The sequence below is a fragment of the Bactrocera oleae genome, chromosome 5 (assembly GCF_042242935.1).
Source record: "Bactrocera oleae isolate idBacOlea1 chromosome 5, idBacOlea1, whole genome shotgun sequence".
Lineage (NCBI taxonomy): Eukaryota > Metazoa > Arthropoda > Insecta > Diptera > Tephritidae > Bactrocera > Bactrocera oleae.
This window is the reverse complement of record NC_091539.1, coordinates 38934945-38962181: the sequence shown is the minus strand read 5'-3', so window position 1 is coordinate 38962181 and position 27237 is coordinate 38934945. Positions and strand designations below refer to the sequence as shown.

Here is a 27237-nt window from a genome sequence, read left to right as displayed (position 1 = left end):
AAAAAAGATCAATTTTTTGAAATTCACAAGTGCATATAACCCCTAAATTATCACTAATGCTATAGTATCTGCAAACCACCTATCAGCTAAATTACCGGTTAATTGCCCAACAGCGCTACCAGAGATTTCTGTTAAAGTTTCTATGAGTTTCTTAAGATCCAATTGACAATTCTAACCAAAACTCTTATTTACGTGTGATCGTTTATCCCTTTCTTACGAAAAGAGCATATGACTTGCATTGGAACTTCGGTAGCCGTGGGTACCAAATGATTCAAATTTCAATATATCGATAAAGGCTTTTGTATCGCATATCGATATGGATATTCAATTATTCGTTGGTGGCTGGCAGCTCTTGGTAATAGTGCATCAGCTGTTTATCTCAAATAAAATGCAATTAGTATATAATTTGTTATGCTGAGAAATTTTCTATTATCCGTAAATTGTTCCGAAAAAAAATTAAAATGTCGTCTTTTGATGAGGATAATAGCTGGATGAATTATAAACCGAGTGCAAAGTTTCTGCCAATCGTAGAGGGCAAAACTGCAGACTGTCCTGCAGCCGGTGAGACGGACTTTGATAAACTGGAGACGCCCATTTTCAGTAAAAGACAAATTACATTGCGTATACCATCCACCTACAAAGGAAATCTGATACATGTGAACGTAAACAAAAATTGGTTAGTTTGTGTCCTGGACACACCGCAAACAATGTTGCTACGCTTTTTTCTACCTCGAGCGTTACCTCCAGGAGGTTTGTATAAGTATGCTTAAGTTTCTGCCGGATAGTTTAATTTTTTTTTTGCTTTTAGAAATACCTTTGGAAAAGTACTTGGCGGGCTATGCAATTTCAAAAGTGTTTTTTGATTATACTGGACACCACACACTTATACCGATTGTGCCACAAACTCCCGGGCTATCTGCAGACTTTCTTTACATACATGGAAACGGTCCAAAAGTGCGACGCGTAGAAAAATTTAAAGATCACGAAATTACAGCTGTTGCCTTTAATCGTTATATGGGTACAGAATCCTCCACTGGACCAATACTGCTGGGTACAAGTCGTGGTTTGATTTTTGAAACGGAACTTGTTCAAGATGGTTTTTCGCCTTTACAGCGGAAACAGGTATAAATTATACTATGTTAATTGTAAACAGTTATATTGGCTAATATGCGCAATTTCTTTTCTTGCAGGTTTATGATTTAGGTTTGGGTCGTACAAAGTATCCCATAACCGGGTTGGAATTATTACGTCTACCCAATACCAATAAATATATGGTTATTGCTACAACACCAGATTGTATATACACATTCCAAGAAAGTTTGAAGCCAGACGATAGATCTCTACAGTTTATTTTCGCTAGCTATGTAAATGGACAGCAGGTGCATGGAGCTGAAATGATTGAAACTGAATTGAGTTATTCAGCTCTTCAACTTTATGGCGAACCAAATGAAAAGCTACCCAAACAGTGGGCATGGTTATGTGGTAGTGGTATCAGATTTGGAGAGGTATGCACTTAAGTACTCAGATTTATGGAAATTCAACTAAAACAGTCATTTAACAATCAATTTTTCATTTATAATTGGTTTTTTTGTTTTAAGATTTCTACCGAAGAACGCTCCACTAATGTCTTACTTGGTGATAGCCTAATAAATTTGGACTTCAAGCAATATAAGCATCTTTCCTTTGAAGAACGTCGTCAAAATGCGCCACGAGCGCTTGCTTTAACCGAGTATCATGCACTTTTACTTTATTCAGACCATATTACAGGCATTTGTCTGCTAAATGAGAAAGTGGTTTATGAAGAGTATTTTCATGAGCAAATTGGCAAACTATTGAATATTTTGCGCGATCCATTCACCGGCACCATCTACGTTTACACGGATAAAATGTTCTTCAACTACAAGATCACCGATGAACAACGTGATGTATGGCGTATTTATTTAGAGAAGGGGCAATATGATTTGGCGGAGATTTACGCTGCAGAGCAACCGGAACACTTGGATGTTGTGCTCATCAAAAAAGCAGATGCCGCTTTTGAAAAAGGCGACTATACGCTAGCGGCAGATTTCTATGCGGAAACATCTAAGCCCTTCGAGGAGGTTAGTTTGAAATTTATCGAACTAGATACTAAAAAGCCGATAATACGCTATGCTAAAAAACGTTTAGCCATGTTGGAAAATGATCCAAATAAAATAATGGTTCTCGTCATATGGCTGGTTGATCTCTATTTAACGCAAATCAATTATCCACGTCGGAGTGCACAAGAACGTGCCGAATGGCAGAGTGAATTCGATGAGTTCATGCAAGGGGCACGTGTGGCAGATTGTGCACGGCAAAACAAAGAGCCCATATGCAACCTATTAAAAGAGCATGCAGATTCGCATAATATCGCACAATTCGCGATATCCATTGGTGATTATGAAGAAGTAATTGAACAACAAATTGGTAGCAAGAAATTCAAAGAGGCACTTCACACACTTACACAACAGGATAATCTCGAACTGTACTACAAATATTGTCCTATACTTATGGATTTTTTACCGCATGAAACTATCGAAACGTTAATGTCACAAGGACGAAAATTCGACATTAAAGAGCTTATACCCACATTAGTGTTGCAAGAGAGCGATAAACATATAGAAGAGATTATTAGGTACTTGGAGTTTGCAATTTATAGTTTAGGTGAAACAAATCAAGCAGTTCATAATTACATAATACATTTGTATGCCAAATATAAGCCTCCTAAGGTAATCAAATATCTTGAGAATGAGGGCCAGGATTTGAGTTTGATACATTACGATATAAATTATGCGATGATACAGTGTAAACTGTTCAAAGCGAATGTTGCATCAGTTTTCCTAATGTGTTTATGTAAAATGTATGCGGCGGCCGTGGATTTGGCACTGCAATTCGATTTGAAACTGGCGAAAGAAACAGCTTCGAAGCCAACAAAAGAGGAAGAACGCGAAAAGATGTGGCTGGCCATTGGTAAGAAAAACTAATAAAATTCTATTAAACATAGGAATACTCAATCCTTTCGTTTCCCATTATAGCCCGACATGAAATACAAGATACGAATGATGTTAAAAAAGCACTAGATCTTCTAAAGGAATGTGATTTGCTACGCATAGAGGATTTACTACCATTTTTTTCTGATTTCGAAAAAATTGACGATTTCAAAGAACCCATATGTGCGGCATTAAAAGTATGTGTATATATAATATTAAAATTTAATATAAAAATTAAATTTAAAATTTGCTTATGAACTTCCACCAGGATTACAATCTCAAAATTCTTGAACTCAAACACGAAATGGATGAGTGTGATAAACAAGCGGAGCGTGTCATCAAAGATTTGCAGAATGTGCGTGAACGAAGTATTCGTATAAGCGCGCAAGAAAATTGCAGCCTCTGTGATTCCTTTCTAATGGTTAAGCCATTTATTGTTTTCATCTGTGGACACAAATTTCATAGTGATTGCTTAGAAAAACAAACCCTACCAACACTAAGCAGCGATCAAAGTCGTCGATTGACAACCATCAAACAACAACTGGACGCGCTGGTAACACAGAGTTTCGTTATGGATATCTCCGAGGATATGCTCATACAGCGTACGGAATTAAAAACTGAAATTGAGGAGATCATTGCTGGTGATTGTTATTTTTGTGGTGTAATGATTGACATGATCGATCAGCCCTTTGTCAACGACTGGGATCAGGTTAATGTTGATTGGGAATAAACGGTATTTATACAGCAAACCCACAGGGGATATGTATTATTTGTAATAGTTTTAAGCTGATGTATGTGTGAGTAGATTTAAGCTTGCAATAAACGTAGCCATTATGTTTTTACACTTAAATATAATTTATAAATGATACGCTGAATTTAAATAATAATTATACAGTTCTACAAAAAAAAAACATTTTTTTGTTGCCCTGGGTATGTTAGAAAATTGTGATGTTTTCAAAGGCCTACATTACGAATTTCTTCATCAAAATATTGAACGTGCTCTTTTTTTATGATTAATGCATATCATATATTTTATTCAATTATCGGTTTGTTGGGAATAAAATAGATTTTTTCTGCCATGAAAAGGTTGTTCTGCGCATCTTTTTCGTGAATACAATCACGCAAAACCTACTCTCAGGCTCCTTACCGAAATATGTGGAAAGTTTTAATAGGTACCAAATTATTGGGGAATTGTGCAAAACATGCTGAAAACTTGTATGAATCTAAGAACAAATATGAGGGTCATTAGACTATTACCGCAATCTAAAAGTAACGGAAGAAATGTATCACGGTCGATGGGATCGTCACATGGCAGATTGCTACTGGTCCTTAAAAACAAATTTTCGACTGGAAAATTATAAAAGAAAAACTCATAAAATGCGTATATCTGTTTTTTTGTTTCATGTTTTCAGATTTTTGTAATGTAAAATGAAAATAAGGATTTAAAATTAAACGAGAGCAAATCTTACAAAATCAATAATAGTTTCACGAATTGTGAGCATAAATATATCCAATATCGATCTTATATCTAGGGCAACAAAACCACAATAAAATTAATTTTTTATTATTATTAGCAAATTAATAGAACGAAATAAATATTTTTTAAATGTATTTTTAACGTTTAACAGCGCATGTAATCTGACCATCGGATGATGGCTGCTTGCATAACTTAATATCTCCCATTAACAACATCAACCAAATTTCCAAATCAGAGATAGCTACCGCATTACAGATATGTCGCACCAAGGTCATGTTGTTGTAGCGGCAGAATTTTGTCGAGTTGACAGTCCTTGGCCGGAAAAAATCCGAGTCCGTTCCGGTTACGTAGACTCGACTGTTATGGAAACGGCACCAAGGTCATCATTTAAATCGTTTAGCAACACATCAGCTAATGGTCGGGATGTATCTAAAGAACAATAATAACAAGTAAGGAAGTTCTAAGTTCGGGTGAAACCGATAATTATATGAATTTCAATTATATATCTTACACATTAACCGATATTTTCGGTAAAAAGTCAACTATAGGCGCTGGGGTCCACATATTCAGTACCTAGGGGCTTGAACAGCTTTGGTTCGACAATTTTTGGTCAGAAGGTTGCATAGTTTAAACACATTATTCACACAAAGTTTACCCCGATACAATTATTGTTACTTGATTTGCATGGTGGAACGCCCATCTGCAATACCAACCGTCTTACGGTACCAAGAAACATGTGTACCAAGTTTCATAAAGATATCTCATTTTTTACTCAAGTTACACCAGATCCAAACAGTGCCCCTACTGCACAAACTAAGTAAATAATAAAATGTTTTAAATAAAACATGACGTTTTTTTGCAATATTGGCAATTATTTTAATCAATTCTCGTCTATTGGCAGCCATTTTAGTAGATAAATGAAAAGAACGGTACAGTCGAAAAATTAAAATTCTAACTGATGAATGTTAAATGTTGACATTTTTAAAGAAAATGGGACATTTTTGACAACTTGTAAATGCGAATAGATATGCATTCACCAATAAACGAATTTAAATGAACCGCCACCAACATAACAAGTAAAAATACTTAGAGATAAAAAAAAAACTAGTAAAATAATACGTAACATGTAATATATGTCAAAAAATATAGTATTATTAATTAGAGGATCCTTTATAAAGCCTACTATTAATAAATAAGGTTGAATAAAAATGCAGGAGTTAGCTTAATTTAGCGAAAAAAAATTTAATTGTACATTTTTACACTCCCAAGTTAATGGTAATAAACATATACAATAAATTACCTATAATTGACATGTTCCATCTTCGTATATACTTGTCACTAATGGCCATAGTTTTTGCACTTTTCTTTATCTTAAATATATGTTGACATAAAGAAATATTATAAATAAAATACAGCAATAAAACGCAAGCAATACCAAATACAATGCACTTTTAAGAAATATTGTGCCTAATAATGTGACATGGTCCTTGGCAATCCATAAAATACCCACAGGTCAGTCGATGATCTGACACCTCAATTCATTCGATACGAAACTGGTGACTGTTTTCAGAACTGCCTGCTGTATATTTGCATTGTTCATTAACAACGGCAGGAGCATTGCCAAATCAGAGATTGCGAACTCAGCCAGAGCATTTTTGACATGTCGCACCAATCTCTCTTGTTGGTCATCATTTAAATCGTTTAGTAACACATCAGCCAATGGTCTGAATGTGCCTACAGAAAAAGAAATAAAGCCTGATTAAAGTACAGATATGGACATATATGTATGTACAACTAATTGTAATTGTATTAAAAATTTAATAAGTTTCTCGCTACTTAGTCATCAAGATAAAACACTTACTTTATCCCAGCGATATTTCATCATTTTATACATGTAGCTTATCAGATCGGAAGTAATTGAGGGTTATAAAACATACTTATATATATTTTAGGTTTGTCTAATAACACTAAACTTACCATTCGTCATTTTATAAGCCATCAATCCGCCCGCTGTGCCACCAATAGCCAGTCCTACAGGTCCAAGCAGAATTCCAGCTGCAAAAGCACTTGCTGCACAAACTAAATAAATAATAAAATTTTGAGAGTTTACATAAATAAGAGCTTAATTTAAGACATTTATTTGCATATTCCACATACCCATTGCTCCTTTGGTTGTTTGTTTCATTGTCACTTTCACATTACGTTCATTTGCAATGATGGAAATTGCCTTAATCAGTTCTCGTCCATCAACAGGCATTTTAGTAAATTAAAAATTTTTGTTTATGGATGAATTTTTAAGGATTACGTGTATTTAATTAAAAACAAGTTTTCAGTTGGATCACAACAAACATTGTATAAATCAACATGTACCCAATCCTAAGATTATCACTAATCCACACGCAAAAATGTCCCACTTGGTACGGGTTGCCTACTTATATTCTACTACTAAAGTCACACTTGGTACGGGTTGCCAACCAATATTCTGTTACTAAAACGTCCAAATGAAACAAATCTGCTTTAGTGTGTGGCCGTGTTATGTTTTAAAATTTATAACTTTAAGAACGTTTTTAGTACATATTCAAATATTTTTCGGTTGTTTTAATTCCTATTATATATTTTTTCGAAATATTATTAAATGTTTCCAATTTTATCATATATATAACTGTGTAACGGTGATTTAGAATATTTTGTATATATTATTTATTGCTTAGTAGATTGTTTTGATTATTGTTATTGTTCCTGAATTGTATCTCATTTTTTATAAATATTTTGGTTTTTGTTCAAATCATTTTGAATATTTCAACTTATATTGTTAATGTTAAATTGTTAATGTAATTAATATTCATGAACCTGATTTATGTAACCTAAAATATTCTCCATTACAAATACATGTTCACAAACAAGTTGTTAAACTGCAATACGTTCCTTTTATTTACATCTCTGTGTCAAAAAATGCAGATTCGATCAGGTGACCACGGCTGTTTCACACACATATGAAAACAGCTGATTCTGTGGCTACTTGAAGGTTTACACAATGCAACAAGCCCATGATTTGCGTTTTAAATAAATAGCCAAATGTCACAAAATGAAAATGGTGGAAAAATGTCACTGCAAGTTAAATTGCACGGAGTTAACAATTTCAGACTCTTCGTTAAGTCTTTAAGTTAAGTCAACCTCAAATAACAAACGATTGATTTTATATTAATAGATTAATTCTTTAAATTAAGTTCAAAATATTTGAAAATTGTCAAGTAATAATGAAAATAAATGATATTTACTTCTCTAAAACAAATTAGTTGTAAATAAAAACCTCAGTTTCGGTACATCACACAACTTAAACTTAATGTTAAAACGGTAGCTGGCAACTCCGATACGTCTTTTTATTTCATTGTTTAATTAAATTTCTTATGTGTTTCTTTTGCTCCAATCTCTTTTGGTTTAGCGCTAATTTCTCACAATCCGGTGTGTTTGGGGCTACCTATCGCTATTGCTCCTCTGCAGTCGATCAATAGCAATAGCAGTAAATAGCAAAACAAAATAAAGGTGTAAAATGTGAAGCAACTGGTGTCGGTGAACTAACTTGTTTGAATGCTAAATAATATAAAATAATGATATTACTGGAAAGAAAGAAAAAATAAAATCCGTCCTTGATACAAAACTAGAAAATACATCTAGTTATACATGATAGTTTTCAAAAAAGTGATGAATTTTTTATGTATTAATATACATATTCACCATTTTTGAAATGCATATTTGCTACATTTTTAATTGTAGATGAATGATAATTTTGTCGAATCATTTGCGTTATTGTTTCATTGTCTTTTTTGTGAGAAAAATATAATAAAGGCGTACAAAGTTTACACAAGCGTAAAAGTGTAAAATACTATATATATTATATTATAAAGCTGCACAAAAATTAATATAATGATAATTTTTGTTGACATCGGTATGTAATGTGAATGTGGTTAATGACAAGTTGTTTATAACTTTTTATAAAATGGCAATATTCTACAATCAGTTGGATAAATGTGTAAGTACCAACATGCCTACATAATTATGGTAAATACGTATGTATATATGTACATATATAGGATCTCTGAACATACACATGGATGTAGGTGTGAAGTCATAAATGTTAAAGTTTACTGATAACAATGATTTTGGCAATATGAAAAAATACGTCTTTATTGTACTTGATAATACATATACTCGTACATTACATTCTTATTACTAGAATGACAAAATGTTAAGTCAACCGTGTTCAAGTTGGACTTGGTATGCAATTGGTACAGTTGTATCTATCATTCTTTTACATAAGTATGTATGTACAAACATTGACAAATTTTATTCGTGCTTTTATATTCAAAGTGCTACCTCAATGCTTTCAATAAAATCTATTTTTATCCCAAGTAGTGCACAAAATTAAAGATAATCTTATTCTGCAATATTGTCAAGCTTTATTAATGTACACTTATTTATAAATACAATTTTACGTAAGTATGAGTTATATACACACTAATACTTGCATTCGTATGCATTGTTTACAATTACGGTGTAAAGTAAACATAATTTGTTGTAGAGAAAATAACTGCTTCACAGTTACACGTTGGTATTTATTTAATAATTGTTTTAGGAACAACAGGTGTGTGGGTTGTTTTTGTTCGACTGAGTGCACAAACAGTCACCGACATTCCTCCCTTCCGTACTTACCGTCCGTATCAAACCAAATTTGTCAAAAGTTATGCCCGTAGTTGCAGCGCAGAAATCGGTTCTTCTCTTATGTTTTCATTTCACCAATGTAGCCATTTTTCTATTTGTATACACGACTTTTAACACATTTAGTTTTTCAGTTATAATTTTTCATAAAGTAAAAGTTCAAAACTAAAATCCAACTATTAAAAATAGTTTGCCTATTTCTAAATAAGTGTATTCGACTGTGATTTTGAGTTGTGTTAAGAATATTTCAAATATATTCAAGTTCATTGCTCTCTCACTCTTAGCTCACTCGTTTCTACGGAAAAAAATCAAATTTTCGCGGATCTCCTACCGTATGGTCTATTGAAGCGGTTGTGACTGTTCATTTACATTGCGCTCTCATAAGATATCTCATATCAGCTTATTCGGTCCACATTTTTGGGTCGGTGACCGTTTGTGCATTAACGTGTAACAACCTAATCTAGTCCTTGTATGGAAAACTCTTTTATTTGACGAGATATCTTCACAAAATTTGTCATGCGTTATTGCAACGGTACAATATTCGAAAAAATTGTTCGCTATGGTATATATATAGCTGTCATACAAACTGACAGATAAATATCAAGTTCCTGTATGGAATATTTTGTATTTGTGAAGGGTATTATAGGTGCAGCCAAATTTAAAATTTTTTCTTGTTTTTATTCATATTACAGTGACTAGCTGGTTGTTGATATCCACTGAAAATCACTCACTCAATCAAATCTTCTTAACATAGGACAGACATCCTTTAAAGCATCATTTTTTTTCTGTGTTTGCGCAGATAAATGTTTGATGCAAAATTATCTTCTAGAACATTACTTTAACTACATTCGATCCTTGTATGGAAAACTCTTTTATTTGACGAGATATCTTCACAAAATTTGTCATGCGTTATTGGAACGGTACAATATTCGAAAAAATTGTTCGCTATGGTATATATGTAGCTGTCATACAAACTGACAGATAAATATCAAGTTCCTGTATGGAATATTTTGTATTTGTGAAGGGTATTATAGGTGCAGCCAAATTTAAATTTTTTTCTTGTTTTTATTCATATTACAGTGACTAGCTGGTTGTTGATATCCACTGAAAATCACTCACTCAATCAAATCTTCTTAACATATGACAGACATCCTTTAAAGCATCATTTTTTTCTGTGTTTGCGCAGATAAATGTTTGATGCAAAATTATCTTCTAGAACATTAAAAAAAACTTTAACTACATTCGATCCAAATACATATATACAAAGGGATTGGTGTACTAGGACATTGGGCATCGTGTACAGAGATCTTCACTATAAATCTATACCCATTGCCGACGAAAAGCTCCAGATGGCTTGTGAAATAAGAAAAACCTCTCTCAAATAGGTTATGAAAATTCTTGTAGGTTAGACACATTACTTTCATACCACAAAACACACTGTTTTACACATAATAACATTTATATGTTATCATAGATTTTAATTATAATGAAGTAATTTGCATGTGTAGTTTCCTGTAGAAAGTGAAAATGGTTTTATTATTGCTTTATGAATGAATTACTAGATTACTTAGATTTGCAATTGTAGGTGCTAATATTTAGTTTACGAGAAATTGTGAATCTCATTTACCATACATATGTATATTAGTTCAACACAAACAAAAGTAATTATAGTAACTGTTAACCCAAACAACGTTTCCAAATAAAACCTGATAAACAACAATTTAGTGATAAAACAACTTGAAGTTGTCACCTGTACTCCTAGGCGTGAACAAATCTTCTTATACAAACCGAAATATACTTTTATGTATGTACATACATACATACATGCATAGTCAATATGTAGTGAAATTCGTTATCAAAAATTATACATGTACAAATTTGTGTACATGATATGCAAATATACATAAGATTGGCGCACATAATAGTCTTAATAGTGTAATACAAGCTTTTCCCGCGGCTCCGCTCGCATCCCTTAAATAAATATCAAATATTATTAACAAACACAAATAGCTAAATATATAATGTACTCGATCGCGTTGATCATCCTTGTGGTGGTGGGGGTAACCAGAAAATCTCAATTTCTCTGATTCACACGTTTAATGTTTTTTGCTTTGCTACATTTTAGAATTTTTCGACAAACAATCATATCTATTAAAGTAATTTTTTTCAATTTTCAAATTTTTTTTTTACAAACAGATGTGATCTGCCAAAATAATTTTTTTTTTTAGAATACGTAAAATTTAAATTTTGTTTTTTAATAATAAATATACTATGTCCTTTTTAATACCATGAGAGATACATATGTAAGTGTACAAAGTCTCGTGATGGTCGGTTACGTAGTTTCGGCTTGAAAGCATAACAAACATACATACTTACATTCTCATTTATAATATTAGTTAGGATGAGGATATACATATGTAGATAAATAACTATGTACTTGTATGTTCTTGGAAACAGTAAAAAATTCGTCTTTCCATCCAATTGAAAATATTTGAAATACCGCTAGAAATCTTATATTATTGTACTTAGTCTTGCCATAAATTTTGTTGCAAAGTTTACAATGCATACAGCGTTGACCAATTCGTAGAAAACAGTTATTTTTATACTCTTGCAACATGTTGCTTCTATCACCTAAAACTAATCGAAATAGATATCGAATTATATGTACATATATATATGATCAGGATGGCAAGAAGATTTAAAATCCGGGGGACTGTCTGTCCATCCGTCCGTCTGTCCATTGGTACACATATTCCTTGGCACCCAAGGTAGCTTGGCATTGCAGATAGGCGGAATCAGATCATTGCCACGCCCACAAAACGCCATTAAACGAAAACCCTTGAAGTGTAATCGCACTATATCTTGTGCTAAAAATGGGTAAATGCAAGTCAACACTTCCCTTATCCCCCATATACCTAGCATAAGTATTTTCGGACGTCCGGTTCACTTTATACCGTACCTATCGATCAATATGTAAGAAATCTTAATGAAATTCAGAATGGATCTTTTTTTAGTAACAGTGTACCTCTTTCCTTAAATGGATGAAATCACGGCGATACTTTCCTTAGTTTGATACAAAGTTTTGCCAAAACCGATAGGTTCTCCGCCTCCGCCTTTGTTTTGCTCGAATTTATCCCTTCATTACTTGTTTATTATAATTTGTATTCAGTACCTTCTCATATGCATATAATAAGGAGCTAAAGAAAATGATATTGCGATGAATACTTTTGGAAAAAAAGCGCAAGAGATGATTATGGTCTTCTCGAAAAACTTAATATTTCCAGATGTTGGTTTACCGCACAATATATCGTTTTCTACAAAAGTCAACAATTGATGACAGAAAGAAAAATGGTCATCCTCGCGTGGTTCGAACCAATTCAGCCATAAAAACTGTTCGCGTACGCATTCACGAAAATCCCCTTAAAAAACAGAAAATTATGTCAGGGAAAATGAATATATCTTCCAGATCAATGTGAAGACTTATTCGAGATTGTCTCGATGATCTCTACATGAAAACCACCTTCGGCCAACTATCTGGTCATCTTCTGTCAACGCGCTTGAAGCAAATCATGTCATCCGAGTTGAAAAACATGGACTGTCGAATAAATAAAATAATAATAATAAGGACTCAAATAATTTGAGATTATTGAAACACAATTAACAATGCCGGTATCATTTAATTTTTTTTTTACTATTCCGCCATGGCGATTTTGCAGCTGATAAGTGAAGAAGTAGAATACTTCCAGTTTGAAATCTATTTTAATATCGTAAAAACTGAATTATAACCCTTCCGCTTGACTACGCCAGTGAGCGTTATGTTTATTTTTGAATAACTGCCTATTGGCTATAGTGTGGTGTTACTAATTAAGTCAACTCGAGAAAAAGTACAAATAAGGGTAGGTTGGAGAAGTGGTACTCCACTGAAAGTATACATATTCTGGACTTATCTACAAATGTATAATTGGTATAAAACAGCTGCTTTACATTTTTTATGAAAACATATTTCTTTTATAGTGTTTAATTATTTTTTAAGTTATTACTACAAAAATTGAAATTATTACGACTACTTGATGTAATTCGTTCATTTATGTATTTATCCATTTTGCACATCAATAAACACGAAATATGTTAAGTAAAGTGTAAATTAGCAGTTGCTTGTGATTTATCTGTGCCTTAAAGGTGCACACCTCCGAAATTGTGCTAATAACTTCATGAATTATTCATAAATATGCACTAAAAAGCTCAGCAAACAAACGATTAAAGATTTCACAAACAAGCTGGTTGGGGACCAATTGTGTGAAAATTAATTAAATATACATACGTTCCTACTTACATATGTATATATATTATAATATTAAATACGTTACATTTCTCTATGCAGGCGACATATTACCGTCGCGTGGATCAAAAGCGCCGTTTTTCTTTTAACTTATCACTAAACTAGGAACTTGTTTAACAAATTAATCATATAAACAAGCGTCGGTCACCAATCAACCGTATCTGGTAATACATTGAAGTTCATATGTATCTATGTTTATCGTCTTATGACCATGAGTTAATGGATCGCTAAAGCATATAACCGCTCCTATAGCTTTTTGTGATTCTGTCAGTGGAAGTCCTCAGCGGGTGCAGGACAATATGTCAATAAGGAGCAGCAATAAAATCAATTACAGTCCTACCCATTTCGCCCAACCCAATTTCGATTTAGCTTTTACCGTTAACTTGTAAATCCACACCAGCTATGCTAATTGACGTACAAAGTACCCCTTACGTATACAAAAAGTTTAGTCAGCTGTAGCTACAAAACAAAAGAAAAAAATATGTACATACATATATACATTTATTTGCACAGCGCTAATTATCCCAGTAAAAGATTGGTCGTAAACGTCGACCTAGCGAACTTTTACAACTTTAAGTTAGTACATGTCAGGTTTCGACTCAATATCGCTGGCATCGAATATTAAATATGTACTCGTGCCCATTAGAAGAAGTATGTTAGAAGTATGAAACATTTCAAGATCTCTGTAACAAAAATTGTATCATGATTATTTCATCTTAGGGGGGTTCTTAATTACTTATAAGTATTTGCTTTCTACCATTGCAACGAATCTTTTGATCAGCTAATGACTTCACCTCCCAAATACCTTTGAACTTCGCTAATTGCCCATTCTGCAGGTGTGCGCCACGCCCAGACTGTGACCTGTGAGTATTCCAAACATGTTTCTACATTCTCTTTCAACGAGAGTGACTAGGAACTGTTTGTATTTCCGATTTACCGCTTTACACATAACTTATGCAGTTTGCACTCCGGTAGATCTCTTCATCACGTTTCCTTGCCCTTCCTTGGATAACGTAGATATTAACTCTGGAATTGCCTGCTGATGCATTGGAGGCTAGCTCTGTGGCTTTCCCAGTAACTAAAACGTCTGGTTGAAATATTCTGTGTTTACTCTTAATCTTCTTTCCCAATTGAAAAATTTCCATTGGTCAAACCGCCATTACTCACCGAGCTGTGCTCGAAGATTCTAAACGTAAATTCTCCTACATCCAGTATTCGTGCCGCCGATTTTTTCACGCAGTTTTTAGCGAAGAGGTCTCTCAGGTGGCAGGTTTAGTACTAGATCAAGAGCCGCCGTTGTGGTGGTCCTTAGAGCTCCCGTTAAGCACAGCGCAGCGAGCCATTGAACCGTTTCCATTGGCTTCCAGTAGGTAGATTTCCATATGCTTGTTCACCACACCAGCACCGTAGAGCAGAATTGGTCTTACTATTGTTGTGTGGCACCGATGCATGAGAGAGAGAGAGAAAGCCCCCCGTTGGTTGTGATGAGTACATACATATACCTCAAGGTACTTGGTGCGGTTCATGATAAAAGTTCTGTCTTATTTGTCGAAGGGAGCCTCTATAGAGTGATTTTATACAAATTAAAATATAAAATTTTATTACAAGTATATATTTGAATTATTTAAACACTTATTAAACATCAGGGTTGCCTCTTAATATGTTCTCTTCTTTTAGCCATCCCAAACTCACATAATTTTCGTGGTTATGTGTTTGCTCTGCTGGACAGGGTCTTACGCATTACCACATCCCGTTGAGGAACCAATGGTGTTGCCACAAGAGTCACTACAGAATGGGTTGATAGATTTTCAACCACCACCACCACCAAACTTATTGCCGTTGCCAAAAATTGTGTCCACTACCAGCCTACCGCCAGCAGAACCAGAGATAACCGAATACCGTCCGCAGTGCTTCTATGCAGAGGAAGAATTATGTGACAAAACTCTAACGAATTGGAATCAACAAACTTACGATCAGCACACACACTTGGGCACTTGTCATTGTCGACCATATACGAATATGCCTACGTCATGGTATTGCTGCAATGTAACACACATGTCAATGATCTCGTCCTGTAGCAACACAACCACCTGGACAAACTTACATATACGCAATGTCACATTGCATGAATTAGATTTGTCGAATTTTCTCTACCAGAAACTACAATCGCTCGCCATCACCGACGGTAACATCACCAAATTGGTGGGTAGCTTTTCGCGATTTTCCTCTATCAAGTGTCTGAATGTATCCAATAATAATTTGTCGGAAATTACGCAACGTGGTTTAATACCGCCGACGCTGAAAGTGTTGGATATATCGAAAAACAATTTAACCAGCATTCCGAACTTTAATCAAAATCAAAATATAACTGTAGACGTGAGGTGTGTATGTTTATGCAGAATTACTTTTTTTTATTTATGTTTTCTCAAAAATACAAAATTAACTTTCATTCGCAGTGGGAACAACAATATGCTATGTTATGACATATACAATTCCATCTTTCGTGATTCGCTCATGTTCGTCAATCAGCAAAACTCGTACTGTTTGCATAACTCCACTTTTCGTTGGTTCAATTCAACAGACTTGATATCCATCAAGGAGCTAGTCAAATCGCGTCCGTTGAACACCGATTGTCCCAGCATACCTGGTTATGGCAATTGTACTTGCAAGAAGGAGCACATGGTGACCACATTGTCGGTAAATGCATTGAAATTTATTTTAAAAATATCGCTTTTAAACTCACCGAATGCAACAACACCTTGTTTATAGGGCGATGAATCGGAGGCTACAACCAAAATCATATCGGAAGTGGACTGCTCTAATCTTGGTCTTGTTGAGCTACCGCCAAAGCTGCCAGAAAACACATTCTCATTGAACGTTTCGAACAATAAGGTTTTTATTTAAATAGCAACCTTTCTATATTTGTTTAAGTATTTTCAAAATTCTTTTTTTTTTTACAATAGATTACAAGCATCGGTAAACACTTTCATACGAATCCGACATATCGTAGCCTAATTTACCTAGTGGCGGACAACAATAACATTTCAAAAATATACGATTTTGAAGGCACCACCTTTATGGAACACTTTCAAAGACTTTACTTGCGCAACAATGCAATCAGCAGTGTAAGTTTTATTGATATATAATATATAATATATAATATATCAGTATGGCGAAACCAATTGATCAACGTACAAGTATGATCAGCTTGGCGAGCGGAGTCGAGTTCAGGTTTTGACATATCGGTTTGATATTTTGCACACGTGATTTTTTCCAATATGCTGCTCATTTGTTGGAATCGCCGACATCGGAACACTATGCTATATAGGGACTAGAAAAGTGATCGATCATAATTGACAAGATATCGTCGCAAAATTTGGCGTGGATTGGCCAGTTACGTTTTAAGATTTAGTTATATATATGAACCTGTGAAGGATAGGATGGGATAAGAATATACATAGATTCGGTTCAGCCGGAGTTACTATTTTTCTTGTTTTTACCATATATACCGAATATTTTATGGTATATTCATAATCTCCTCATACATATATCATGTATCATTTTATTAAATATGTTATTCACTATTTCAGATTCCCGAGTACTTTTTGAGCAACGTATTGGATAATCATGATGTTGGACGCATTATCTTTCTCGGCGGCAATGAGCTGAATTGTGACTGTAACTCAGCTAAAACATTGAAGGTAAATACCAAATTGAAACTCATTTATTATGAAAAACTGTATGTGTCTTATTTTCACAGTATTGGCTGTTGGAGCACAATCGTGACATCCCTGACTATAATAGCATAAGATGTCGGAATTTACCACAAAATGTTATGGAATTACGTGAAAAGAAACTCTGCCAGTCACCACATGATTGGACTGATTATATTTATTATTTGATAGCCACTGAGGTGATTTTGTTAATTGCTTTAATCACAAAGGTGTCTTACGATTACTGGGTGTTCAAAACGGCCGGTTATTTGCCATGGCCAGCAAGTAAAATGCCGAAATTACCATGTGATTGGCTATGTGAATCTTAGTGCGCCCAGTTTATCGTGAGAGGGGAAGCAGAAAGGCAAAAGATTATTGAAATAACCATCGAAATTTATTGAAAATATACATATTAAGTAAGGCTAGTTAGTTTTATATCAGCATATTAATATTTATTAAATGTGCCTATATTAGTTCAGTAAGTGGGAGAGAAAAACACACTCAAAAGAGAAACACAATAAGTGCAATTTCCCTAAAGTGCCTACAAAATTGTTATTATTGTCTATAAAAACTAAAAAATAAGAAATTATGCACAAGAAAATAATTACAGAGTAACATATTTACAATCTTTTTTATTAAACATATGCTTATATGTATGTATTTGTAAATAAAAAAAGAATTTCACTGAATTTATGTAAAAGTATTTATAAGAACTTATTACTGTTTTTTCAATTTCATTTTTTTGCTTGACGAAGGCTGTAAATTAGAAGACTTTTTCGTGTTGCTAGTATTTTTATCAAACTCAGCATTTGCCTTACGCTTTGTCGGCATTGGTTTTACATTTTTCTCAAAATTATCTTTTTCCTTTTCCACATTCTTGGATATACGCGTTGATATACTATCTCGCTTTGGCGCATGGCTTTCCAGCCACTTTCTTTCGCTTTTACGTTTTTTCTTCATAGCTAATATGAAATCGGGCACTTTCCCATTAGATTCCTTAATAATATTTGCAATGCTGGAAAGGAAAAGTTATAAGAAATTACATTGAATAATTCATTTAATTCCTATAATTTATTTACCTTCTTAAATTTGGTGTGTCATTTTGTGTGAAGAATGTTATAGCCTTGCCATTTCTGCCCGCTCGACCCGTGCGACCAATACGATGTATATACGAAATCACTGATGGTGGAAAGTCGTAGTTTATGACCAGATTGACGCCTTTAAAATCTATGCCACGGCCCATTAGTTCGGTACATATTAGCACCCATATCTGTCCCTCCCGAAATGCGCGTACGCAATTGTCACGTTGTTGCTGTGAACGATCGGCATGTATGAGGTCGACATTAATGCCGTCGTAAAGCAGTTCCTGGAAGAGTTCCTTAGCACGTTCCTGAAATAGCATGACATTTAAAAGTTTTGTTTTTTGTTTATAACATATATTCATTTACTTTGCTTTGCACAAACACCAACACGGGCGGTTTCAGTCCTTTGCGTACCATATCTCTTATGGCTAATAGTTTTCCGCTCTCGGAACCAACAAATAGCAGCTCTTGTTCAACGGTATTCGTAGCGCTATTTTCATGACCAACTATTACACGCGCCAAGTTGGGAAGATTTTTTATCGCCCACTTAGCCACGGGAACTGTGTATGTCGCACTAAAAAGTGCCAACTTCTTTTTCTTATTTGTGCAAGCCGCTAAAATCACATCGACTTGGTCTTTGAAATTATTTATGCCTTCCTCCATTAAACGATCTGCTTCGTCAATCACCAACCATTCGACTCTTTAATGTTTAGATAAAATTATAATATGAAAATTTCAATATTGTTAAGAAATTTAGCCTTTATATACATCAATATAATTCTATTTAAGAGTTTAGATTTAGTACATACTCAGCTAAACGTAGTGCGGGTGGTTCCTGCTCCAAAAGAAAACGTACGCGATTCGGTGTGGATATAAGTATATCATACTTCTTGTTCCCATTTCCAGTAGCCTCATTGTTGTTGTTTGCTTTTGTTTGAAAGTGTATTTTTAATGCAGTCTGATGTGCCAATTGTACGCATTCTCTATAAATTTGTGCCGCCAATTCGCGTGTAGGTGCCAACACAACCGCACGGAACCCAACTTTACTTGGCTTGCGCAAATCATTAATAAGAGGAGCTAGAAAAGTGATTGTTTTGCCTGAGCCTGTTGGTGCTGAGGCCATTACGTTGCGTCCCTGTAACAGAAGCGGCATTGCCTGCATTTGTATGGGCGTGGGTTTCGAATAAGTGGCAGTTGCGAGGTTTTGCAAAACACGGTCGGACATGCTATATTCATTTTTAAGTTCTTCAAATGTAGTGACAGGTGATGGTATATTCTTTCCAGGCACAGTAATTAGATTTTCTTTACGTATTGTTGTCACCTGTTAAGAAATAATTAAAAGAAAAACTAATTTATATTCATATATATATATTATTAATTAATGTATACCATTTCTTCATGAAGTTTTGCTTCCCTTTCCTCTGCGGTAAATGTCTTTTTAGGTTTCTTCGATATTTGTTTAACATCATCTTTGCCATTGATGTAATTAAAAGACAATTCTTCCTCTTCAGAACTGAAGCTGTCCGAGCGAGAGTCCTCATCGGAACTTTTTGCTTTTGTAGAAATTATGGTTTGTGCTGCTTTATTTTCTTGTATTTCATCAATCGTATTCTGGTTCTAGAGATATGTGCAAATAAAAATATAAATATATACGTATTTATTATCTATAAATAGAAAAGGATCTTACCGCTTTGATTGCAGTTCTAGATTTTGAATTAAACCGTGCTCCTCTTGTCAATTGTAGAAATATATCATGTGTATCCATTACTTCTTATTCAGCTTTCACTTTAATGTAAAATAAGTTTTCACTTTAATTCCGAAAGTTGTAATCTGTTAAATTTACAACTTTTATTTATTTATTAAAGAAATTCGTGAAAAGACGCACGTGTTTTTTATTTCACAAAAATAATCATTCTTAATAATAAACAGAAACTGTGCGCTCAGCTGTCCCGAGCAGGGTTGCAGTCGAAACTGCTGCAAATTTAAAATGACATAGCTTTGGAGGTACACATTTTTTGTATATATTTACGATAGGATGCTGCTCATCCATACATTTGGCTGAGGATACTCGTTTATAATTTTGTTTCTTAAAATATACTTTAATATACAATTAGAATATGTTTTAATAGTAATATTTTTAGAATATGCAGTCTTAACTGCTGCCAATTTGTGGGTAAGCGAACAGAGCTATGGTAAACAATAACAATGAACACATTTATACATACTCCATTTGTAAACAAACCCTTTTATATATCGTATTAATACATATATTTATACCACTAGGGTAGTGTTGTTGTTATTTGGATCTGAACTAATTTGCAATAAATAAATCATAAAGTAGTGCGCGAATAAATTTATATCGCCAAAATGGAAAGTATTTTGTTGCCAAATATTGCCGCGATTTTAGTGAAAGATATGTTAATAGACGAAAACAAAACCAAAGACAGGACAAATAAATTTGCCAAAAGGGATTTTCCGCTACTTTGCAGTGACTCCGATGATGAGGCGTTGCATTTTTTCCTGCAACAGAAGCGCAGGAAACATGAAGATAACCGCGATAAGCGAGTTATACCAAACAATTCGAGTTCAAAAAAGTTTACAATGGAAAATAATGTACCATTTGCTCCATATGAACCTATTAAGCGTCAAACTTTAACCGAAATTAATTTACTAAACAAATTTAATACGACACTATTTGAAGGATATTTGCATATGAGTAAAATGACTTTCTTGGTAGGCACAAATTAAAGCAATCATAATATTAAATTATTGAATTAACTCTTTTTTTCTAAAGCGCATCTTCAAGAGACTGCGGCAATATTTACCCAGCGAGCATTTGCCCACTTCAGCACCACCGCAATCGATTTTTTCACTCGCACTCTGGAAACTGTCTACAGATGAACATTTCGAAGATATTGGACGTAAATTCAACATTACGAAACATGTATGCCAACAAGTTATACGCCTATTTTGGCGACGTATTTCCGCACAATACGAAACATTAATTCAATGGCCCAGTACACCAGAAAAGCGTCAGTACACCGTACAGACTTTTCAATCAAATCAACAGCTTAATAAATTTCAACAACTATTTGGCATTTTGGCCACCAAACAGTTGGATGTGTTTCTCGAAGCTGAAAATGAGGAGCGACAAGTGGTATTACAAATTATTTGTGATGGTGATCAAAAAGTAATCGATTGCTTTTTGGTACTCGCCGATGAGTATTCATTCGACACCTCTCCTATAGGACAAACATTAGCGCTAAACGTTCAAACAATGCCCCTAGGAAGTTATCTCATTGGCGATGAAAGCTTTCCACTCAAACCTTACCTATTGCGTCCCATAGGTGCACCCAGCGATGAGAAGGAGCGTGCTTTTAATAAGGCATTACAACCGGCTTTGTTGTTGGCTCAACAATCGCTAGATTCTATGGCAAAACGATTTAACGCTCTTTATGCACTGGAAGCACGTAATCTACACGAAGTGCGTAAAATAGTGGATACAGTGTGTGCATTACATAATCTATGCGTCGACATGGAAGACGAATATGTCGAACGCAAATTAAAAGATATACAGTTTAATTGGGCCAAAGTTGGGAACGGAGCAATAACAAAACATGCAGGTGAAGAAGATGAAATTGGCAAGCAAAAGCGCGCTACAATCATGACGGAGGTGTTGCGGTAGATGCTTAGTAGATTATATTTAATATTGATAAAGTAATTTAATTATACCTACAAAGTTCTTCTTTGAAGAAAAAAAATCTTAATCTTCAGCCATATCGTTTATTCCGAAACATATATGTAAGCGCAATCGCCGACATATGTTGGTCGTTTATATTTTCTTTTCATTTATAATACAACTTTAAAATTTATGCGCTATAAATACGTTTACTTTAGATTACAGTACATTAACAGCGATGTATTAATGTATAAGGTATATATGTATGTATATGTATAATATGTTGCATATTACTTTTTGTTGCTTTTTATTACAGATGCTAGAAATATTTGTCCGTCAAGCTCCACAAATTAGTTCATGTACCAACATATAGTAGTTATCAGATGAACAAAATATAAGTTATATAACAAGCTAATAAGGTACATAATCGAAATATAATAATATATAATATGTGTGTATAAATAAAATTGACTATTAAATGTAAGTATATATAAAAATAGGTATATGAGAAGAGATAATAAAGTTTCGAGATTCAAGTTACACAAGCTTACTCCGTTTAACGAAGTGTAAAGAAATTTTTTTTTATCAATATCATAAGTGAAGAGAGTTTTTAGAGAGTTTGAAGTACATCATTTCGAGTAATGTAGATTTAATAGGAGATCGATTAAATAGATAATAAATAAATTTGTGTTAATAAATATGTACAATAGGGGTCCGCCCTCCCGAATTTTCAGTTTTTGGCCTACAAAAAGGATCCAAGCATTCATACAAGCGATTTATACGTTCTGTGTTGCTCATACGACATGGTGTACTGTATGAATACAGTACATTCAATGGAAAACTTTAACTTTAATTATTAAGACCTTTTTTGTAGAGCGGATAATTTTGTATTAGAATATAATTTTTTAAAAGTTGTAGGTTTATTTGCTTGGGAGATAAAAAATTTATTGCAAAAGATCAAAAAATCTCATGTAAAATGTATGGGAAAAGTAAAATGATTTAGGCAGGTTTCAATTGAAAATAAAGAGTTTGTTTACGTTGGATAATTTTTTGTAAAGCAAAAACTGAAGCTTAAGAGGGCGTTTGCAAACACAAAATCAACTTGGGAAATAACGGACACCCTAATGTACACATAAATAACAATAAATGATTTGTAAAAATTGCCTACAAATATAAATAAAAAGTGGAATGTTTCGAGACATTAACTTAGCATTGAACAGCACAAAATATACAAATGTGGATATGTAAATTATAAATATTTGTGCAGTGGCCAAGTAGTTGGCGCTTAATATAGCTTTGCATGGCTTAAATTATTCCAACTATGTGCTACTTGTACTTAAATTGAGATTATTGCCATTTCCAACACTAGTGTTATTACCACCTAATAATTGTAATAGTTTTTGTCTGGTGCGTTTGTCGCTAACGCAAACGCATTGTATGAGATTGGTTAGTTGCTTTGTGGAATATTGCTCCAGATTGCGCTGTGCATCAATCCATTCTTCGAATTGTTCATTTGAGTAGTAATATGCTTTTATAAAACTGTCAACATAAATGCGATGCGCCGGATATTTCTGATTTGAAATCAACTCGAGTATGGACATAAAATTTGTAAAATCTAGTTGCATTAGCGCACGACCGCCGGCGGAGCATTTTTTTACATTCGAGAAACTGTATGAAAACCACAATGATATAAAAATATTATTTAATAAATTTTATAAGTTCAATATGCTTACCCTTCTACTAGCAAATGCGTCGCGACATGAGCCATGGAGTTCCATATAGTTTCCGCAGGTAGATTTATTTCTTTTGCGATTTCTTCCAAACGCATTGCAAAACTTTGAATATTCTAATATAACACAAAATAATTAATTGAAAATGTAACTCGAGAAAAAATAAATCAATGCTTATAATAAATCATACACACCCGATTCATTATATCAATATAATTATTATGGTGAAAGCTGACGTGATTGACATCCCATTTCACTTTGGTGATCATTGCTAATACCGCTGGCAAATCAATGACGCGCGATGTAACACAGGTGTACACTGGGCGTGCAATATCAGTCATGAATTTAATATAATCGAAATAAGCCGTTAGCATTGGTCTCTCTTGTGGCGGTAACAAATGGTTGAGGTAATTGTGTAGTGTTTGAAACTGCTGTGTCATACAATGACCACTCTCGATCGCAACTATGCGCTGTGAAAGGCCGTACAGAGTATCTGGATTCGCCAGCTCATTATTAATCTGCAATCAAATATAACGGTTTGAGTTATGAAAAATGTTATAGTGTTAATGGTGGCATACACACCAGTGATGAAAAGTTTAGTGGCCAAATTTTTATATTTGTTACAACATTATCCAGAACTGTTTGGAGTTTTTGCTCAAGACGTGCGTTGTAAAATTTTTCCATCGTCACGGGCTAGAAAAAAATTTAACATTTATAACAACAACAAAAAAAACACTATTGCAACAGCGGTTATTGACGTTCATCAACTTACTGCATCTTTGCCGAAAATTTCGTGCACCGCATAGGCATAAAAATCCATCAATTCCAACATGCTCGCCACAATTTTCGGTGAAATGCAATGCAACAATTTACACATTTGTAGGTAACGGCCAATGCAACGGAATACATTCAGTGTTGTATTGTTTACAATAACACACGTAATGCCAGCTTCATCTTCGTATTTGCTTTGCATGCTTTTCTGCTCGTCATCACTCTCCTCTGAAAAGTAGCAGGATGCCTCGTCTACAATTCCGGAGAGTATGTCCTCTTCAAGCATAGCCACATCCAGACCGCCATCGAATGGTGAACTCTTCTCAGAGAAACGCAGAAAGTAACCATAGGAACCGTAAATGGAACTACCACCGTCTTGCGAATGCACCGACACTAACTCGTCACAATTGTTATTGCTTGTTGGTGAATTATTTACCGATGTCGCTGAGACGATCAAGTGTGCGACAGGCGGTGATTTATGCCGTCTTAACGTATTGCGTACAGAACGAAATTCCTACAAGTATGAAAAAAAAATCATTTAAAATTCAATTAACATTGCTTTAAGTCATTTATCTCACCGGCAGCTGAAGTATATTAACAAACGAATCCACCATTGTCCACGATTCATTATCCAAAAAGAGACATATCTCCTCTAGGCATGTTATGTGATAACGTTGGAAAAATTCCTGACTTTGCACTTGCATTGTTTCAATCAATTTCTCGGACTGTTCACCACAAAACTCCAAACCAACTTTTTTTAAACGCTGTACTATGGATAATACTTGTATGAATTGATCATACTTCAGCGTTTTCAGCTTGGTGCTTTGTAGGAAAGTGCATATCTTTGTTAGAATATCATTCCAAATGCGTGATTGACCTTTCTTCAGTTTTTCCTGTATATATATATCGGGCGAGTCTTCCATGTCCATAGGATAGAGTTTATAATTTTGATGCCAAACAACAATTTGATAGTAGGACGCCAATATAGTCCAGAATGTTTTGCATAAGCTGATCAAGCAAGAAATGTATTTGTCCACAGTCACTTGTTCACAAAGTTGTTCGAAAAGGAATTTCATATTTTCATCAATATTAGGATCGTTATAGGCGCGTAAAACTGAGTTTACAGAGGAATGTATAGCCGAGATGAAATTTATGTGCAGCTGAATCATAAAAGGAGATATTAGATATTGGAAAAACAAACAATATTATTATATCAGCTAACCTGATCCATAGCAATTAGAGATTTGTTCAGCAGTTTGTAAGCTTCTTGCAGCTTCGCATACTTTCGCATATCAAAATTCAAAATCATCTATAAATATAGCAAATAGGTAAACAGTCATAAAAAACAAAATTACATTAATCTGTGCAGTAAATATCCACCTCGTTGAGAACTGTGTCTAACTGAAACTCGGTTAGCAAAAGTGTTTCCTGTAGCTTCTTATTCAATGACTGCACGCAGTTGTATTGCATATATTCAGCAGCAGAATCTTTACACTTAAGCAGCAAACCAATTGCACCAGAGTAATTATAGTCGGAAAGAAATTTTTGCACTTCGACGTCAGTTGATTTCTAAAAGATATGCCAATAAATGATAATTAATTCCCTGCATTTACATATATTACCGAAGTTAAAACAATCTTACCAGCTTTTTAATTGCGAGCAAAGTATTTAAAAGCTCTTTAAGTATTTCACGCTTTCGATAAGATGCTAATATTTCTAGGCTTGTTGTGGTTAAATTGACTTTTGCATAGTTTAAATAAGAACGAGCTTTTCGACAAGTCCACAGGGACTCCTCCAGCTCTTTTTGTATATCATTAATGGATGCAAACTCCTCGTTGCAAGCGCTACGTTGCTCTAATATGTTTTGTAGTACTTGTTTTGATAGAACTTTATGCTGTGTTCGCAATTGTGCAATCGTTCCATCAATTAATTGAAAATTTACACCGTCACTAAGAACTTTCTACAAAAGAAAATAAATACAAATATATATATACATATATACATAGTGCATCAGTTGTGAAGAGACAAAACTGGTTTTACAGCATTTCTGAGACATATGCACGTCTCCATTCTTAAGTGACTACGTCATACACCTTCATCGATGTTAATGTCGACTTTTCATACATTTTGAAACAGCAACTTTACAACTATTTTACCTCACCTGAAGTTCATATTGACCATGCACATTGCGCCCCTCCTCCCTTTCCGGTTGAAAATATATTTCCTCTATACTCTCCAGTATTTCCTGGTCGGATTTTTGTGCGTGGGCATTAGTATTAAGATTATCGGAATTAGATGCATCACTTTTACCACTTGGTGATAACGATGGTCCATTGCTTTCAGCTTTCAGTTTATTTGCAGAAACTTCCGTAGGCTCAGTTGTGACACTCTGTATGAAGTAATCGGAGAAACCCATAGCTGGTATTTTCAACTGCCTATTGGTCTGCAGATTTTTTAGGTGTGAAATAACTCTTCAAACTATATCAAAGATATATAAATACCTGTTTATGCAGCAAGTCCATAAACTTTGTTTTAATTTCATCCATTCTTGCTCTTGGATGATGCATTTTTCTGATAAACCCGTTGGAAGGAGAGTTCGCAAATGTTTAACAATAAAAATGACAGTTCAAGAAGGATGATGGGTTGCATTGAAACTGGTTTTTTAATGTAGAATTTATTGTAGTTTTTCAAAAATGTCATTTATTAAATATCTTCATTAAAT

General features: G+C 34.1%; 6 protein-coding genes across 8 annotated transcripts; 3 read left to right on the top strand and 3 right to left on the bottom strand.

Annotated features, from left to right (window-relative positions):
- The first annotated feature begins 375 nt into the window (after positions 1–375).
- On the top strand, positions 376–3883 carry dor (vacuolar protein sorting-associated protein 18 dor). The gene is made up of 6 exons (XM_014233536.3): positions 376–750; positions 809–1122; positions 1191–1505; positions 1599–2988; positions 3054–3205; positions 3277–3883. Exons 1-6 carry the CDS (start codon positions 462–464, stop codon positions 3736–3738), a joined length of 2922 nt encoding a protein of 973 aa, XP_014089011.2. The 5' UTR covers positions 376–461; the 3' UTR covers positions 3739–3883.
- Positions 3884–5702: 1819 nt separating this feature from the next.
- LOC106616705 (protein Nazo) lies at positions 5703–6897 on the bottom strand. The gene is made up of 3 exons (XM_014233543.3): positions 6643–6897; positions 6463–6564; positions 5703–6219 (listed from the first exon to the last, which is right to left on the bottom strand). Exons 1-3 carry the CDS (start codon positions 6740–6742, stop codon positions 5999–6001), a joined length of 423 nt encoding a protein of 140 aa, XP_014089018.2. The 5' UTR covers positions 6743–6897; the 3' UTR covers positions 5703–5998.
- A 1016-nt stretch (positions 6898–7913) lies between these two features.
- hfw (leucine-rich repeat domain-containing protein hfw) lies at positions 7914–17956 on the top strand. Its single transcript, XM_070109930.1, has 7 exons — positions 7914–8515; positions 15218–15921; positions 15997–16237; positions 16310–16432; positions 16504–16665; positions 17131–17241; positions 17301–17956. Exons 1-7 carry the CDS (start codon positions 8483–8485, stop codon positions 17580–17582), a joined length of 1656 nt encoding a protein of 551 aa, XP_069966031.1. The 5' UTR covers positions 7914–8482; the 3' UTR covers positions 17583–17956.
- Positions 17858–20257, bottom strand: ais (DExD-box helicase 52). 2 transcript variants are annotated; one of them, XM_014233559.3, is made up of 6 exons: positions 20023–20257; positions 19725–19952; positions 19145–19656; positions 18702–19035; positions 18333–18643; positions 17858–18268 (listed from the first exon to the last, which is right to left on the bottom strand). In XM_014233559.3, the coding sequence occupies exons 1-6, from the start codon at positions 20098–20100 to the stop codon at positions 17971–17973; spliced, it is 1761 nt and encodes a 586-aa protein (XP_014089034.2). In that variant the 5' UTR covers positions 20101–20257; the 3' UTR covers positions 17858–17970. The 2 variants fall into 2 exon arrangements, with proteins under 2 accessions (XP_014089034.2, XP_036222154.2); XM_036366261.2 differs by having other exon boundaries at positions 19725–19946.
- Positions 20258–20583: 326 nt separating this feature from the next.
- Positions 20584–22578, top strand: LOC106616720 (uncharacterized). 2 transcript variants are annotated; one of them, XR_001330693.3, is made up of 3 exons: positions 20584–21068; positions 21130–22269; positions 22331–22578. XR_001330693.3 is itself a non-coding variant. In XM_070109931.1 (2 exons), the coding sequence occupies exons 1-2, from the start codon at positions 20703–20705 to the stop codon at positions 22018–22020; spliced, it is 1257 nt and encodes a 418-aa protein (XP_069966032.1). In that variant the 5' UTR covers positions 20584–20702; the 3' UTR covers positions 22021–22578. The 2 variants fall into 2 exon arrangements, 1 of the variants encoding a protein (XP_069966032.1); XM_070109931.1 differs by having other exon boundaries at positions 21130–22578.
- Positions 22105–27140, bottom strand: Vps50 (vacuolar protein sorting 50). The gene is made up of 11 exons (XM_014233537.3): positions 27017–27140; positions 26677–26958; positions 26158–26475; positions 25896–26084; positions 25738–25824; positions 25094–25675; positions 24517–25029; positions 24327–24437; positions 23939–24262; positions 23748–23860; positions 22105–23682 (listed from the first exon to the last, which is right to left on the bottom strand). Exons 1-11 carry the CDS (start codon positions 27080–27082, stop codon positions 23334–23336), a joined length of 2934 nt encoding a protein of 977 aa, XP_014089012.1. The 5' UTR covers positions 27083–27140; the 3' UTR covers positions 22105–23333.
- Positions 27141–27237: the final 97 nt, after the last annotated feature.

Coding starts and splice junctions, on each gene's coding strand:
- dor (XM_014233536.3), top strand. CDS start 462: ATGTCGTCTTTTGATGAGGATAATAGCTGGATGAATTATAAACCGAGT. Junction 751..808: donor TCGAGCGTTACCTCCAGGAG/GTTTGTATAAGT, acceptor TTTTGCTTTTAG/AAATACCTTTGGAAAAGTAC. Junction 2,989..3,053: donor AAAGATGTGGCTGGCCATTG/GTAAGAAAAACT, acceptor TTCCCATTATAG/CCCGACATGAAATACAAGAT.
- LOC106616705 (XM_014233543.3), bottom strand. CDS start 6,742: ATGCCTGTTGATGGACGAGAACTGATTAAGGCAATTTCCATCATTGCA. Junction 6,565..6,642: donor AACAACCAAAGGAGCAATGG/GTATGTGGAATA, acceptor TTATTTATTTAG/TTTGTGCAGCAAGTGCTTTT. Junction 6,220..6,462: donor GGCTTATAAAATGACGAATG/GTAAGTTTAGTG, acceptor CTTTTTCTGTAG/GCACATTCAGACCATTGGCT.
- hfw (XM_070109930.1), top strand. CDS start 8,483: ATGGCAATATTCTACAATCAGTTGGATAAATGT. Junction 8,516..15,217: donor ACAATCAGTTGGATAAATGT/GTAAGTACCAAC, acceptor CTCTTCTTTTAG/CCATCCCAAACTCACATAAT. Junction 15,922..15,996: donor AATATAACTGTAGACGTGAG/GTGTGTATGTTT, acceptor TTTCATTCGCAG/TGGGAACAACAATATGCTAT.
- ais (XM_014233559.3), bottom strand. CDS start 20,100: ATGGATACACATGATATATTTCTACAATTGACAAGAGGAGCACGGTTT. Junction 19,953..20,022: donor CTAGAACTGCAATCAAAGCG/GTAAGATCCTTT, acceptor ACATATCTCTAG/AACCAGAATACGATTGATGA. Junction 19,036..19,144: donor CCCGCACTACGTTTAGCTGA/GTATGTACTAAA, acceptor TAAACATTAAAG/AGTCGAATGGTTGGTGATTG.
- LOC106616720 (XM_070109931.1), top strand. CDS start 20,703: ATGGAAAGTATTTTGTTGCCAAATATTGCCGCGATTTTAGTGAAAGAT. Junction 21,069..21,129: donor TGAGTAAAATGACTTTCTTG/GTAGGCACAAAT, acceptor TTTTTTCTAAAG/CGCATCTTCAAGAGACTGCG.
- Vps50 (XM_014233537.3), bottom strand. CDS start 27,082: ATGCATCATCCAAGAGCAAGAATGGATGAAATTAAAACAAAGTTTATG. Junction 25,030..25,093: donor TTAATATACTTCAGCTGCCG/GTGAGATAAATG, acceptor TCATACTTGTAG/GAATTTCGTTCTGTACGCAA. Junction 23,861..23,938: donor ATATTGATATAATGAATCGG/GTGTGTATGATT, acceptor GTGTTATATTAG/AATATTCAAAGTTTTGCAAT.